Raw genomic sequence first — 18,213 nt, forward strand, 5'->3', positions numbered from 1 at the left:
TCCAAAATGGTGTATTATTATTGAAAATGAAAAGGAGTTGTGAAAAGGAAGGATAAACAGTGTGTAAAATAGGTGTAACATACAAATCTCTTTGCGTCTGCAACGAAACTTTGTCTCCAAGGTTCAAATACGCAAAATCAGTAAGTTATCCATCCATCATACGACCCAACACTCAATGTGTGTTATAGCAAGTATCCAACATTAATCCAATAAATGTATTATTATAAATTCTGTATAATTGTCACCTGAATCTTATTTAAAACATTGGACACCTGGAGTCAAGTCAATATTGTGCCACCACCTGGAATGTAAAACTGGTCTCTGGACACTATGATGTAGGAATTGCTATTATGACGACAATAGCTATGAGAAGACCAACAATAATAACCAAATATGCTGCAAGAAAAAAAACACAAAAACTACTTAGTAGTTTATATCAATTTTAAGACTTTAATACAATATTTTATAAAGACCGAAAAAGCAAAAGCTTGTGATGGGGAAGCCCAAAAGTTAAAAAATGACAAAAAAAGGGTTACAAACAGAAAAAAACCCAATAAGTTAAAAAGATGTAAAAAAAAAGAGCTATTGATTTGAGATTAAAAAGTGATAATATTTAAGATAAAAGCTTTTCTTCAATACAGATTTGTGAGTGTTTTCATTTGCTGGTGGAAGTAGAAGAGTGATACACTCAGAAATACTAGTAAAGAACATTATGTAACAAACAACATCAAAACAAGCTGATACAAACAAGGACTTAGGTTATAGAAGTTCATATCAGTACTGAATAAAGAAAGAATTATATAAACTTGTGTCAATCATACATCTAATATTTAATTGTAAATAGCAGATGAGAATATAATCGGATGAGAAAACTAAACAAATTCTGATTCTATATAAAAATATTAGAAGCCTTCTTTATAAATTCTTAAGCAAATCATGTTATTGACTTAAGAACCTTCACATTTGCCAGTGTCAACTATTCGTCTTTGACGGTTAAATAATAGAGCATGTAAGATAAAACTTGCACACACTGTGATTTCCTCATAGTGTATTGTTAGAGCAACTGTTAGTGACGTCTAGGCTGTGTTGAAACGCTCAGGTAAACTCCCACAGGGAGGGGACCGTACGCTCAGGACTGCAGCGCTGACTCGTGTGATTGACGGTTATCTTTACTTTTTGAAATTACAAAGTTAAAAAAGACATGTATGATGATCGACAAGCATCTATTACTGTAGTAGTGATCTTATTTTGTTGAAGTGCAGTTACACTAACGGGAAAGGCTAATTACGACAAATAAACAGGCAGCTTCACATAACTATACAATTTAGAATAAATTATATTTATCAGCGATACTATAAAAGAGTTGATGCCTGATACAAACAAGTATACCACATTAAACGGTTGAATAAAATATTGTATTTAAAAGGAACACAAATAAGAGGAACGCAATGAAATCGTGCCAAGAATGCAACGAGTAAGAATTGAATTCATCCTTAATCCATAATGTCACTATGATTGATGGTTTTTGCATGCGAAATATACTGCTCTCTCAAGACACTTTTAATCGCCAGTATCATCATAGTATAAATAATGTTACATTTTGAACTACCGGTCAGTAACCTTTGCCCTGGGTGTGAGATACCAATACATAATTTGGGGGTGTTCCGGGTTGTAAAGGTGTTCCAGCCTTTACGGCAAAATGATGGGGAAGAGAATAGAGAGTTGGGTTCACATGCAATACTTTGCCGTTTTTTAAAACATTTTACATCAAATATTTTACCTTCCACAGTATTCAACAAGACAACATTCAATCAAGACAAACCACCTCAACATTGAATGTTTTAAAAAGTATGTCAAATAACAAGAAATTGCTAAAATGTATATTTAATTCGTTCAAAACAAATTAAATACATTATTTGGTGGTTTTTCACAAAGCCTGTTGATATATGAAATTCCAAATTGTCCTATTTTTATATTCAGTTAATTACGGCTTCTTAATTTAATAACAGACAGTACAATTTGAATACAAGATCATGTTGGCTGATTTCAAACATTTTTATTAATTTAATTTGAGAAGGGCGTCATCTTTATACTTCCATCTGTCATTGATATTGTTAATCATTTCTTAATTTATGACACCTACAAATTTACTAAATTAAAATTAATTTTTGTTTTCATGACAAAGCAAGTTTTATTATGATATTACACAGCAGATGTGATGACTTCTACTAAATTTTAAAAAATAAAATCATTCTCAAAAATGATTTTTAAAAAAGGTGTAAGTTGGTATGGAAGGGCTTTATTCTTGCATGTTTCAATTGAATGCCAATTTTGTATTTAAATTTCATACCATTTTTGTATATATTTTTGCATGGGATGGCATTTAGGTTATTTTATCCTGGAGGATTACCAATAAAAGATGAATAGAGTTTAAGGGATAATGATTAAGATTAAATGAATGGGATATGGGATATAATGGATTGATCCCTTGTGTCCATCAATTGAGATTAAAGGAATGGGATATGGGATATAATGAATTGATCCCTTGTGTTCCATCAATTGAGATTAAAGGAATGGGGTATGGGATATAATGGATTGATCCCTTGTCTTCCATCAATTGAGATTAAAGGAATGGGATATGGGATATAATGGATTGATCCCTTGTGTTCCATCAATTGAGATTAAAGGAATGGGATATGGGATATAATGGATTGATCCCTTGTCTTCCATCAATTGAGATTAAAGGAATGGGATATGGGATATAATGGATTGATCCCTTGTGTTCCATCAATTGAGATTAAAGGAATGGGATATGGGATATAATGGATTGATCCCTTGTGTTCCATCAATTGAGATTAAAGGAATGGGATATGGGATATAATGGATTGATCCCTTGTGTTCCATCAATTGAGATTAAAGGAATGGGATATAATGGATTGATCCCTTGTGTTCCATCAATTGAGATTAAAGGAATGGGATATGGGATATAATGGATTGATCCCTTGTGTTCAGGGACAGGGATTAATAACTCTAGGCCCAGGGTACAAAATAATAAAAATTGGATTAAACAAAAACATCCATCAATGAAACCATAAATGTATAAGATAAAGTAAATACTACTGACTTGATGTATTTTTTCCTACTTAAATAAAGTATAAACTTACTACAATCTTCAGCTTTCTTTGAAACTCTCCGTATGTGTTTAGTCTCCTTTACCAAACGTTGATCTGTATGTCCTATGTGTGTGTTAATATCATCAATAATTTCTGTAAAGATAAAACAATTAAAGAATGTTAGAAACCAAAAGGCCTTGCTAAACAGAAAATAATACCATTTTCCAAAATCCAAGTAATATTATGAATAAATTATTGCAGTGACATAATTATTTGTAACTTTTAAATTCAAAAACTTTTATTGTTCAATATTCATACACACATTAAAGACACATTAGATTATAGTAAGCCAAATATGTAATGAGAATGTATCTATCGCACGTCCTATTATAGGTGATGATTGAGCTAGGAACAAATGAATTATGATACCTTGTAGTTTGTGATAGAATGCTACACAATCGACAGCCTGTACACAGGAAGTATCGTAAACAAGGGATGACTGTGATTGGACATAATTTGTTTGACCAGTGTTAAAACAGAATGATCAAACTTAAAATCAAGATCATTAACAGGAAAGTTTAATATTCGACTAGATTACAGTCTAAAGCTATTTGCATTGGAGTACCTGTATTCATATTTACCAAAGATTTATGTTGTTTAAAATCAGTTTGGCAGGAAATACTTATCTACAATTTATTAAAATATGACAAATTCAGTTGAATTTAATGTGAATTATTATTTATGAGTTGGTATGAATTTGGGTTTCTGCCAGTCAAAATATCAAGTGACGGAATGCTTCCACAGTAGACCAAAAGACTGGAATGGGCGTAATTTAGTAAATAACTGTAGGTGTCAATTATACTTTTTTTAAATTACTGTAACATTTTAAAAAATGTTTTAAAAATGACAATACTCAACAAGGAAATAATATTAAGCCTACTTATTATTTAATAATAATAATATTGTTTATGCAAGAAAAAAACCCACAAATCTCTAAGAAACAAGGCTATATATCAATCTGAATCTTATAAAGAAAATATTTGAATATGAAGTATAAAATGACATTCCGTTGAAAAATGACAAACAGTTTGACGAGTGATTAGAAATGTTTGCAAGTTGGACATATCATAACAACAGGTGTATTGGAATGTATGTTTTTGTAAGTTAGTAGCCCTAGGGCTAGTAGGTAACTGATGAATTTGACATGGTAGACTCAAATATTATGGTCTCTAACACTGAATAGTCTCCTAAAGTTGAGTGAACGGATTATAACACTGAGTAGACTCCTAACATTGAGCAAAAGGTTTCTTAAAATGAGTAGACTCCAAATATTGAGCAAAGGTTTCACTCAAATAGACTAAAGTTGAGTAAAAGGTTTCAAACAATGAGTAGACTCAAAATATTGGGCAAAAAGTTTTACTCAAATAGACTCTAATTTTGTTGATACAAGTCAACAATGTTGAAACATTAAAATGTTAGCAAACTTAAAAAATAAATAAATATGAATTGTGAAAGTTATGAGAGGAATGCATTGCAGTATAATTTAAGGGGATCTAATTAACTCCAGTTAACATACAGTGTGTGACAAAGGTGGAAAGGAGCAATTTGTTCACTCTGACACAAAACGTTTTCCTCCCTTTTTCAATCACCAATTGATCCATCAAACGATATATACATTGCATTGGTCTACAACATTGGTGAAGGCATGTTTTATTTGTCTCATACATCAAATCAGACATAACAATCATTGGACAAACAAAAATTTATCAAACGTGTATTGCTCTACTGCTATACTCAAATGTTAATCTATTTTTGCTTGAATAAAATCAACAAAAAGTATGTTCCAAATTTGATTTGACATTTAGTCGACTCATCTTAGTAATTTTCACATTTGTCTAAATAGGAATGGAGAACCACAAAGAAAGGATGTTGAATGAATATGGACATAAATAATGTATGACTTCTCTTTAAAAATCAGCCTCCTTGATAATCAAAAATACAATTTAATAAACATGAATATTTAAAAAAATCAAGTATACTTCAGAAAATATATTTCTTTCTAATTTTGTAATTAATAAATTGTTCATAATATAAAATCACTTTGTTTCTTCGCTAAAAATGCTAATTATAGTTGCTACAGAAATACAACATCTGGATCTGCTTCATTAAACCAATTCTATTTTAGCCCAACATAAACATGTCTAAAAAATAGAGACATTCAATTCTTTATTTCCTCTCTAATCCGAGTTTCATTAGGTTGAGTTTATTTTCTTTATTTTCAATAAAGGAAACATAACCAATACAAAAGGTTCTGAAAACAGGGTCAACTTTTACAACATGAGACATGACCGGTAATTTAAGATATTATCTTTGCTTTTAAACCCAACTTAAGTACATTATAATGATCAAAAATGGATAACAATCAAATCAAAGCAACATGAAAGGCTTTCAAGTAAAAAACATAATTAATAAGTCATAATATACTAATTCATCAAACTTAGGGAAACATTCTGTTCATGTTGTCTCGAAATCTGTTCCCAGATAGACATGACCTTATAAGAGGTCATACATTATGGAGCTGACGGTAGCTCCCAGGTTGTTTTGCCTCCAAACAAGCAAAGAGTTTATAGGAGCCTAACTTTGTATGTATTTCATCATTGAGAGAGTTTATTCGGAACAGCAGCTGGTTAGGCCCTATGGCATGACCCACTTCTATTAGCTGGTTTATACCCCCAACCAGCCTACCAAGGGCTACATCAAAAGTAGCCTACCTAAGGCTAAGAGATACAGCTGAAAAATAATAGGAAACCACACACAAATATGTTGCGTCAATAAATCAATCACAAATAATAGTTTTGAGTGAAATTTAACGATAATTAATGCCTCCCCATTGGTTTAAACACAGTACAAGATCTTTCACTTTCGTATTACAGAGTATCTGGTACATTGATGTGGACTTCTGTACCAGTATTACAAAAAAAAATCATTTTTATCCATGTCACAGGGGACATATCAAGTTAATGAACGTTTCCTCCACTGCAACGCTACTGTCGCCATACACCAAATAAACCCTAACCATCTTTAGTTTCTTTTTATCAATCTAGTTAAATAACATAATTGTTTGGCCAATCTGAATCAGGGGAGGAATGCTGTCTAAAAAAAGGCAACCTTTAACATGACGGGTTGTTGATTGTTCTGGTGAAACAAGACTTATTATAGGCAATGTACAAGGAAAACAAGAAACAGATAACAGATATCTTCTGTGCGTAACCATCTTCACAGAATTTCAGTGCAAATGCAAGTAAAGCAGTTGCAATAATACCAAGGACTTCAATTGTTTGTATTCACAGTAACGCTGATGAAAGCAAACCGAAGACCACCAAACCTTTTTGCAATAAGGTGACGAAAAACAAGACTTAATACAGGGGTAACATAACACTATTATCCTACCGAGGAGCGCCGCCAGTACTACTGTATTTTAAGTCTCAAATTGATATGCTATTTACAGTATAACGTCACCAGTATTCTAGTAGAAGTGACATGTATTTGTTGTACATATGTGTCTATTTTATCGGTAATAATCTTAAATATTGAATCAGAACCCCCAAGTTTATGAGGATTACATGAAATTTAAAACCAATTTCCAATTAAGCAATAATCCCCAATACAATTGCGACTCTTGTGTATTTAAAATAGTATTCCAAGGAATTTTGAAATTGACGGAAAATTAAATAAAAGCTTTGTTTAATAGACATTCTCACGTAGCTTCAACAATGCATTATATTCCAATACACTATAAATCATTACTTTAGAAGCTACCAGGCAAATGATAAACATCATTGTATTGATGGTGAACTAAGATACAGACAAACAGCAATCTCTTACAATAAAATGGTGACAGATATTAATTATGGCAGGTTTAACTAATCTATATTGTGAATTTGAATAAATATCTTACAAATGTTTGTAATTGGAATATGATAAACGTATTTCTGTTTATTTATTAATATGCAAATGAGTATAAAATAATGGGTTCTAACAAATACTATACAGTCTATTAAGTTTTCTAACAGTAATGTAGACACAAGAAATAAAGTGGTACGGTTTTCACAAGAAAAGGGAACAATCTCTGTTTATAAGCTACTGGGTTGTCAAAAAGTGGACAGGTTGAAAGCTTACCAACTGAACTGGTGGCTATGACCCTGTTTAAGGCTATTCCTAATAATAATTTTTACTATTAATTATATATTACTATACATATTTACATTTTGTTTTCCTCAACAGATAACAAATAATATCATGATAATTGGTTTTTAAAAATTTATAAGTAGTTCTTTCTACGTGACGTAATATTGTATGCCTCAATGAAAGTTTAACTGTTTGAATAAATAAAGAGTGTAATAAAGGTAATAAATTAGGAGAATGTCTTATAAATAATGCAAAAAATATACATGTTCATCATAGGTTGATTTATGTTACTGAATTATGTAGAAAATTCAAAATAACTTAAAATACAAATAAGTAGTAGAAGAAGCAATTTATAAAGAGTAATGCTTTGTTTGTTTACTTCTGTTAAATGGAATCTCCTTTAAAAGAAGTGGGTACAGTACATAGTTTTGCTAAATGTAGAAAATAATATAAAAGTAAAACATGAATGACTAAACTGAAATGAGTTGACTGACGTTGACCATAGAGGGAACTATACTAATTAGTTTAAGTAAGTGAAGATCGCAATGAAATGGTTGAAATAATCATTTAGTAATTTTGCTACATTTTGCTAAAAAATATGTACTCATCTACAAACTTTAAATACTGATGTATAAAAATGAGAAAACAACAATGTTTGTGTACAAAAAATAAAAAGTGATGGTGGTAAATTTCCCACACATTTCAATCAAAGAACAAAAAGATTTTAAGGACAAGAGTGACTGACAAAAATATCCCTTGGCAAAGGGACCAGAAAGCCCCTAGTGCCTGGTTGAATGTTCCATATTAGGGGCCTAAGATCAATTATCTACCCAAAATTACTGAATACACCTGTGCTAAACTGCTTTCACATTTTGCAGTGCTTCATGTCACAAATATCGGACGGCTTTCGGGGTTGTTTTTTCAGATGGGTTAAGTCTTGTGGTGTCTTGAATGTGGACCTCAATTTGCCCTGAGGTGAGTAAACACTGGTTAAGCATTTAAACTTGGACTGACAATGGTCATTTAAAAAAGCAATTCTGTGTACATATTAGAATAAAAAGTTGGAGGACATTGACTTAATTATTGTAGGCTTTAGCTATAACAAATTAATTATATAAAGTATCATAATTTGACTGTAGTTAAAGTGTTTAGTACCTTCTGTAACGAAGACACCCAGGGACAAAAAATGTTATGTATTAACATACAAATTAACATTTTAATAAGAAATATAGATTGGAAGGATTGGTAAATTGAGAAGAATACCAAAATATCAGACACAGGTTGACTATACAGATACAACCTGTAAGTGGCCACTTTTCCTGGACCCACGTATGAGAGATTCAACTGTAGTGAAATACATTTCATTTCTATAAAATGAAGTTAAACTAGGAAAATACACTCTTTATTGTTAATACTTTTTATATACTTCTTTTTGTAGGATAGAAAGAAAAATATTTAGTGGTGGTGTTTCATTACTCATGGCACTTCCTATCCTGAGGTTAAACAATTGGATATCTACAGCCTAAAGGAAGACTACAAATTCCTAGACCACACCTGCATTTTGTGTCAAAATACAGTTTCACAAATTGTACAAGTATGTAACAATTAGGAACCAATTACAGATGCTACAAATGGTGTTAGAACGCAGGGGGTGCCTCAAACTCTTGCTTGCTACAGGCAAGTAAAAATGATTTTTTTGGCTCAATTTCCAGTAATTACATTAAGAACACCAGGAATACAGCTATAATAATACAAATTGAATCTTTTGACTTGTGAGGTATACTCTGACCTGCAATCAATTGAATACCTTTTTTCACAGTAAAACACAGCTTTCTAGTTATATCATCTTTGTTGGAATTATCTCTGAATAGTTACAATGGAAATATACAGTTATCAGTAAATTGTTACAGTATATTTGTCAATTTAAATGTGAAAACACTAATCTCACATTGCTGTAGATACATTCTGTTTAGATATCTCATGCTTGCAACTATTTGTAACCTCTAATCTCACACTGCTGTAGATACATTCATTTTAAACTTTACAATCTGTTTAGATATCACATGCTTGCAACTATTTGTAACCTATAATCTCACACTGCTGTAGAAACATTCATTTTAAACTTTACAATCTGTTTAGATATCTCATGCTTGCAACTATTTGTAACCTCTCTCACACTGCTGTAGATACATTCAATTTAAACTTTACAATCTTTTTAAATATCTCATGCTTGCAACTATTTGTAACCTCTAATCTCACACTGCTGTAGATACATTCATTTTAAACTTTACAATCTGTTTAAATATCTCATGCTTGCAACTATTTGTAACCTTTTTTGAATGCTAGGTTGAAGATCTTTTAAAAAATGTTGGCTTCCCCATATCTGCAAAACACAATCACTCAAAAAAAGTATTATATTCTCATTTTATTAGAATATAATTTAAACTGAATTTAAAAAAGAGGTTAAATGAGAGTTTAACAACAGGAAACTTTCTTACCCTCATCACAATTTACACTAATTTAGACATGGAAGTTTAAGACTAATATGTAGGCAGCAGCTCTAGGCATTTACCACAGCCTGTACAAACTTTCTTACCCTCATCACAAGCTAAATTTACACTAATTTAGACATGGAAGTTTAAGACTAATATGTAGGCAGCAGCTCTAGGCATTTACCACAGCCTGTACAAACTTTCTTACCCTCATCACAATTTACACTAATTTAGACATGGAAGTTTAAGACTAATATGTAGGCAGCAGCTCTAGGCATTTACCACAGCCTGTACAAACTTTCTTACCCTCATCACAAGCTAAATTTACACTAATTTAGACATGGAAGTTTAAGACTAATATGTAGGCAGCAGCTCTAGGCATTTACCACAGCCTGTACAAACTTTCTTACCCTCATCACAAGCTAAATTTACACTAATTTAGACATGGAAGTTTAAGACTAATATGTAGGCAGCAGCTCTAGGCATTTACCACAGCCTGTACAAACTTTCTTACCCTCATCACAAGCTAAATTTACACTAATTTAGACATGGAAGTTTAAGACTAATATGTAGGCAGCAGCTCTAGGCATTTACCACAGCCTGTACAAACTTTCTTACCCTCATCACAAGCTAAATTTACACTAATTTAGACATGGAAGTTTAAGACTAATATGTAGGCAGCAGCTCTAGGCATTTACCACAGCCTGTACAAACTTTCTTACCCTCATCACAAGCTAAATTTACACTAATTTAGACATGGAAGTTTAAGACTAATATGTAGGCAGCAGCTCTAGGCATTTACCACAGCCTGTACAAACTTTCTTACCCTCATCACAAGCTAAATTTACACTAATTTAGACATGGAAGTTTAAGACTAATATGTAGGCAGCAGCTCTAGGCATTTACCACAGCCTGTACAAACTTTCTTACCCTCATCACAAGCTAAATTTACACTAATTTAGACATGGAAGTTTAAGACTAATATGTAGGCAGCAGCTCTAGGCATTTACCACAGCCTGTACAAACTTTCTTACCCTCATCACAAGCTAAATTTACACTAATTTAGGCATGGAAGTTTAAGACTAATATGTAGGCAGCAGCTCTAGGCATTTACCACAGCCTGTACAAACTTTCTTACCCTCATCACAAGCTAAATTTACACTAATTTAGGCATGGAAGTTTAAGACTAATATGTAGGCAGCAGCTCTAGGCATTTACCACAGCCTGTACAAACTTTCTTACCCTCATCACAAGCTAAATTTACACTAATTTAGACATGGAAGTTTAAGACTAATATGTAGGCAGCAGCTCTAGGCATTTACCACAGCCTGTACAAACTTTCTTACCCTCATCACAAGCTAAATTTACACTAATTTAGACATGGAAGTTTAAGACTAATATGTAGGCAGCAGCTCTAGGCATTTACCACAGCCTGTACAAACTTTCTTACCCTCATCACAAGCTAAATTTACACTAATTTAGACATGGAAGTTTAAGACTAATATGTAGGCAGCAGCTCTAGGCATTTACCACAGCCTGTACAAACTTTCTTACCCTCATCACAAGCTAAATTTACACTAATTTAGACATGGAAGTTTAAGACTAATATGTAGGCAGCAGCTCTAGGCATTTACCACAGCCTGTACAAACTTTCTTACCCTCATCACAAGCTAAATTTACACTAATTTAGACATGGAAGTTTAAGACTAATATGTAGGCAGCAGCTCTAGGCATTTACCACAGCCTGTACAAACTTTCTTACCCTCATCACAAGCTAAATTTACACTAATTTAGACATGGAAGTTTAAGACTAATATGTAGGCAGCAGCTCTAGGCATTTACCACAGCCTGTACAAACTTTCTTACCCTCATCACAAGCTAAATTTACACTAATTTAGACATGGAAGTTTAAGACTAATATGTAGGCAGCAGCTCTAGGCATTTACCACAGCCTGTACAAACTTTCTTACCCTCATCACAAGCTAAATTTACACTAATTTAGACATGGAAGTTTAAGACTAATATGTAGGCAGCAGCTCTAGGCATTTACCACAGCCTGTACAAACTTTCTTACCCTCATCACAATTTACACTAATTTAGACATGGAAGTTTAAGACTAATATGTAGGCAGCAGCTCTAGGCATTTACCACAGCCTGTACAAACTTTCTTACCCTCATCACAAGCTAAATTTACACTAATTTAGACATGGAAGTTTAAGACTAATATGTAGGCAGCAGCTCTAGGCATTTACCACAGCCTGTACAAACTTTCTTACCCTCATCACAAGCTAAATTTACACTAATTTAGACATGGAAGTTTAAGACTAATATGTAGGCAGCAGCTCTAGGCATTTACCACAGCCTGTACAAACTTTCTTACCCTCATCACAAGCTAAATTTACACTAATTTAGACATGGAAGTTTAAGACTAATATGTAGGCAGCAGCTCTAGGCATTTACCACAGCCTGTACAAACTTTCTTACCCTCATCACAAGCTAAATTTACACTAATTTAGACATGGAAGTTTAAGACTAATATGTAGGCAGCAGCTCTAGGCATTTACCACAGCCTGTACAAACTTTCTTACCCTCATCACAAGCTAAATTTACACTAATTTAGACATGGAAGTTTAAGACTAATATGTAGGCAGCAGCTCTAGGCATTTACCACAGCCTGTACAAACTTTCTTACCCTCATCACAAGCTAAATTTACACTAATTTAGACATGGAAGTTTAAGACTAATATGTAGGCAGCAGCTCTAGGCATTTACCACAGCCTGTACAAACTTTCTTACCCTCATCACAAGCTAAATTTACACTAATTTAGACATGGAAGTTTAAGACTAATATGTAGGCAGCAGCTCTAGGCATTTACCACAGCCTGTACAAACTTTCTTACCCTCATCACAAGCTAAATTTACACTAATTTAGACATGGAAGTTTAAGACTAATATGTAGGCAGCAGCTCTAGGCATTTACCACAGCCTGTACAAACTTTCTTACCCTCATCACAAGCTAAATTTACACTAATTTAGACATGGAAGTTTAAGACTAATATGTAGGCAGCAGCTCTAGGCATTTACCACAGCCTGTACAAACTTTCTTACCCTCATCACAAGCTAAATTTACACTAATTTAGACATGGAAGTTTAAGACTAATATGTAGGCAGCAGCTCTAGGCATTTACCACAGCCTGTACAAACTTTCTTACCCTCATCACAAGCTAAATTTACACTAATTTAGACATGGAAGTTTAAGACTAATATGTAGGCAGCAGCTCTAGGCATTTACCACAGCCTGTACAAACTTTCTTACCCTCATCACAATTTACACTAATTTAGACATGGAAGTTTAAGACTAATATGTAGGCAGCAGCTCTAGGCATTTACCACAGCCTGTACAAACTTTCTTACCCTCATCACAAGCTAAATTTACACTAATTTAGACATGGAAGTTTAAGACTAATATGTAGGCAGCAGCTCTAGGCATTTACCACAGCCTGTACAAACTTTCTTACCCTCATCACAAGCTAAATTTACACTAATTTAGACATGGAAGTTTAAGACTAATATGTAGGCAGCAGCTCTAGGCATTTACCACAGCCTGTACAAACTTTCTTACCCTCATCACAAGCTAAATTTACACTAATTTAGACATGGAAGTTTAAGACTAATATGTAGGCAGCAGCTCTAGGCATTTACCACAGCCTGTACAAACTTTCTTACCCTCATCACAAGCTAAATTTACACTAATTTAGACATGGAAGTTTAAGACTAATATGTAGGCAGCAGCTCTAGGCATTTACCACAGCCTGTACAAACTTTCTTACCCTCATCACAATTTACACTAATTTAGACATGGAAGTTTAAGACTAATATGTAGGCAGCAGCTCTAGGCATTTACCACAGCCTGTACAAACTTTCTTACCCTCATCACAAGCTAAATTTACACTAATTTAGACATGGAAGTTTAAGACTAATATGTAGGCAGCAGCTCTAGGCATTTACCACAGCCTGTACAAACTTTCTTACCCTCATCACAAGCTAAATTTACACTAATTTAGACATGGAAGTTTAAGACTAATATGTAGGCAGCAGCTCTAGGCATTTACCACAGCCTGTACAAACTTTCTTACCCTCATCACAAGCTAAATTTACACTAATTTAGACATGGAAGTTTAAGACTAATATGTAGGCAGCAGCTCTAGGCATTTACCACAGCCTGTACAAACTTTCTTACCCTCATCACAAGCTAAATTTACACTAATTTAGACATGGAAGTTTAAGACTAATATGTAGGCAGCAGCTCTAGGCATTTACCACAGCCTGTACAAACTTTCTTACCCTCATCACAATTTACACTAATTTAGACATGGAAGTTTAAGACTAATATGTAGGCAGCAGCTCTAGGCATTTACCACAGCCTGTACAAACTTTCTTACCCTCATCACAAGCTAAATTTACACTAATTTAGACATGGAAGTTTAAGACTAATATGTAGGCAGCAGCTCTAGGCATTTACCACAGCCTGTACAAACTTTCTTACCCTCATCACAAGCTAAATTTACACTAATTTAGACATGGAAGTTTAAGACTAATATGTAGGCAGCAGCTCTAGGCATTTACCACAGCCTGTACAAACTTTCTTACCCTCATCACAAGCTAAATTTACACTAATTTAGACATGGAAGTTTAAGACTAATATGTAGGCAGCAGCTCTAGGCATTTACCACAGCCTGTACAAACTTTCTTACCCTCATCACAAGCTAAATTTACACTAATTTAGACATGGAAGTTTAAGACTAATATGTAGGCAGCAGCTCTAGGCATTTACCACAGCCTGTACAAACTTTCTTACCCTCATCACAAGCTAAATTTACACTAATTTAGACATGGAAGTTTAAGACTAATATGTAGGCAGCAGCTCTAGGCATTTACCACAGCCTGTACAAACTTTCTTACCCTCATCACAAGCTAAATTTACACTAATTTAGACATGGAAGTTTAAGACTAATATGTAGGCAGCAGCTCTAGGCATTTACCACAGCCTGTACAAACTTTCTTACCCTCATCACAAGCTAAATTTACACTAATTTAGACATGGAAGTTTAAGACTAATATGTAGGCAGCAGCTCTAGGCATTTACCACAGCCTGTACAAACTTTCTTACCCTCATCACAAGCTAAATTTACACTAATTTAGACATGGAAGTTTAAGACTAATATGTAGGCAGCAGCTCTAGGCATTTACCACAGCCTGTACAAACTTTCTTACCCTCATCACAAGCTAAATTTACACTAATTTAGACATGGAAGTTTAAGACTAATATGTAGGCAGCAGCTCTAGGCATTTACCACAGCCTGTACAAATTATCAGAGATTAAACTTCTCCTTACATTGTTATACCATTTCTAATTAAGCTTGAGTTGTAAACTATTGACAGGTATAATGACATGCTTTAGGCAAATGAATAACTTATGACTAACTTTCAAATAGGATAGAATACACTGATAATTTCTCAATAAAAGCAGGGACCATACTTTATTTATTAGTATATTAGTATGCATCATCATTTTATCAAATTCATTTGTAAATAAAACATGTTCATAGAGAAAATTTAGGATAATCTACATATTTGATTTATGTGAATGCTGGTAATTTAAAAGTCAGTTGTCATTACGGGTAAATGACTGAAGCAGATCTACAGCCACAAAACACAACTTGAATATTAATTGCTAAATGTCAATCAATACATTTTTTTACAAAAAGGACATTTATTTATAAGTTATTTATCAATTATGACAATTTCTAAAAAGTTAGAAATGCAACTTAAATGTTTCCATTATGGACTGAAGAATGAGCGGAGCTTTCTGGCAGCTTAACAAAGCTTGTTGTTTTATTTGTCTTTTTCAGACGGTTGCTCCCCCTTAACCCCAACATATCCAATTACTCATATCCATAATTTCAAATTATAATAAATTACACTACAAGCCATTAAGGAGCAGATCCATAAAACCTAATACACATTCCCTTGACATCCATGAACTGTCGCCAAAAAGGGTTTCTGCAGGGAAACCCGGATTTTAGTAAAAAGTCAAGCAGTGTTTTTTCTAAGAAATATTTCTTGTTAGTATAGTAGGACTTTAGGATATTTTAGCGATATTCTAGTTCCAGTTTTTGGAGTGGTGACTATTAAATCAAATTATAAATGTTGCTAATGCTAGACAAAGTGGGTACATATTTAATCTGAAAGTATTGTGGTTTTCAGTATAACACACAGTAGGTTAGCATTTGGTTACTACATGACCTATTGACTAATGATAAATTAATGATATCATTAAAGAAATCATAAATAATTGAACTTATAAAGCAATGCAGGTTCACACATACCTGTGAGAAGTGGCTTAGGCAAGGATTGTGAAGATTAAAAGGGATGGAAGAGAGATTAGCAATGCTTAAAGCAAAGATTAGCTAAAGTACTAAGATGAATCAAACAGAGAAAAAATGTTCAATAATATACCAAATTAGCTGAAAAAGAGTTACATATAACATACATACATATAAACATCTCAAAAACTTGAAATAATTTAGTATAGTTAATAGATTGCTAACAAACTATTTGTTATTTTTAACTTTTCAGTATACACGGTTTTCTCTCTCCTGTGTCCTACAATAATTGGGTTGGTATTCAATATTGAATACTCAAATTTGCATTACAATAACAAGTTACTGGATTTCATTGGCTATAACATGTAACAAATGTGATTGGTAAATTGAACCCTAACTCTACACCTATCCCAATTGACTTGAATGGATTAAGTATTAAAGATTACCATGGATCAAGCAATAATCTTAGATTAGATTAAATCCTTTGATGTAATTCTCCCTGGTTAGAAATGTGGAATATTAAAATAATAAACAAAGGTTTCACAAACATGTCAGAAGCTCTTGCTTTTTAAAAATGTTTAAGTTGTCAGTTTATTAAAATAGGAGATCAAATTCAAACAGCTGTTTTAAAATCATAATCACATTTATTTCAAATTTAGTATTGAAATTAATGAAAACTGGTGGTAAAAAGAGATATTTTGCTGTTTTTCACAGTAACTGAAGTTTGTTGTAAACATGTCGATGAGTAAACTTATTAGAGTATATTACCCAATAAACAGAATACAGAACAATAGAGGGCACTATGTACATTTTTTAATGTTACAGACACCAAAGCAATTCCAAGTAATTTTGAGCAAAAACATGTGATAATTTGGGAGATTTGTGTCAATATGCACTGCATCCTAGTGGGAACTACCTAGTAATGTAATGTCACAAATTAGAAACAATGGATGGTTACGTGATTGACCCTGAACAACAATAGTACCAAATTCATCAATTTGAAATAAAGGCCTTACAATACCAACATTTTATAATAATTAGTACATTATATATATCACTTTTATTCAATTCAATAACATCCATATGTAACATCTCGTGGCCAAAGGCCATATTGCTAGTTATAAATTACATTAAAATTAAACATGCAGAGAGACATTAAAATGTAAAAAAAGAGAAAAAAAGAGAGGGGGAAAAAAAGAGAAAAATAAGAGAGAGGAAAACCCATATAAACCATATCGCTCCCACAAACCATAAAATGATGTTTACCTACCATTATGCTCATCTAATTCATTGCCAATATCCTGACCCATCTGCTTCTGTCTAGAAATTACGCTTGATAAAGCCTCTAAGCCTCGGTCTTGCTCTATCAAAATAAAGACTTTTATTTTCACAAAAAAAACCCTAATGTTCACATGAGCAACATGAAAAGGATGAAGAGAGGTTGTATTGGACAGACAGCTTAATGGAATTTATTATTAAAACATTAAAAAAGATGGAGCAAGTATTTTGAAGTGTATTAAACCAGCCTACCTTCTATTGCTTGTAGTTGTTGGGATCTTATGTCAGTGGCACTTAAGCCTCTTGTTTGTTCAGACTCTTCTTCCCAAAGATCTTGTCCAAAACCTGATGTACTTGAACTAATAAGCCCAGTTCTATCCACAAAAACAAAACTACAGTATTATATTTATCATTCAAATTAAATAGATTAAAAAAGAATACCCCTAAAGACTCGATTAGGATTTTTTTTCTAATTCTTTTTTTAATATGCCATTTTAATGTCACACAATAGTTATTCACTTTGACCAAAAACTGGATTGAAAAAAAAATTATTTAGCTGAAAAAAATCTAATTTAAAGCAAAAAATATTTAAATTGTCAGAAAATGGTTTTTGGTTAAAATTAAATGTTTCTTTTGTCTTTTTATAAATGAAATAATTAATTTTTGATTTTTTTACAGAAGTTTATTAAAACTGCGAAATGACCTATTTATTTTATTAATCTTCATTTTACATTTTCAATACATCTTTAAAAATAA

General features: G+C 32.8%; 2 protein-coding genes across 2 annotated transcripts in view; one reads left to right on the top strand and one right to left on the bottom strand.

Moving 5' to 3' along the window:
* Positions 1-18,213, bottom strand: part of LOC144840735 (syntaxin-8-like) — a 20,663-nt gene continuing 2,450 nt past the window's right edge. Inside the window, exons 5-8 of the mRNA XM_078696719.1 lie at positions 17,710-17,831; positions 17,450-17,542; positions 3,165-3,266; positions 1-396 (exon numbers count right to left, since the gene is read on the bottom strand). Coding sequence (XP_078552845.1) covers positions 329-396; positions 3,165-3,266; positions 17,450-17,542; positions 17,710-17,831 — 385 coding nt within the window. The 3' untranslated portion in view covers positions 1-328. The remainder of the gene's footprint in view (positions 397-3,164; positions 3,267-17,449; positions 17,543-17,709; positions 17,832-18,213) is intronic.
* LOC144840732 (mitochondrial uncoupling protein 4-like) overlaps positions 3,507-18,213 on the top strand; it is a 26,666-nt gene continuing 11,959 nt past the window's right edge. Inside the window, exon 1 of the mRNA XM_078696717.1 lies at positions 3,507-3,517. The gene's annotated coding sequence lies outside the window, so the exon portion shown is untranslated. The remainder of the gene's footprint in view (positions 3,518-18,213) is intronic.

This window comes from Antedon bifida, chromosome 4 (assembly GCF_963402885.1).
Source record: "Antedon bifida chromosome 4, ecAntBifi1.1, whole genome shotgun sequence".
Lineage (NCBI taxonomy): Eukaryota > Metazoa > Echinodermata > Crinoidea > Comatulida > Antedonidae > Antedon > Antedon bifida.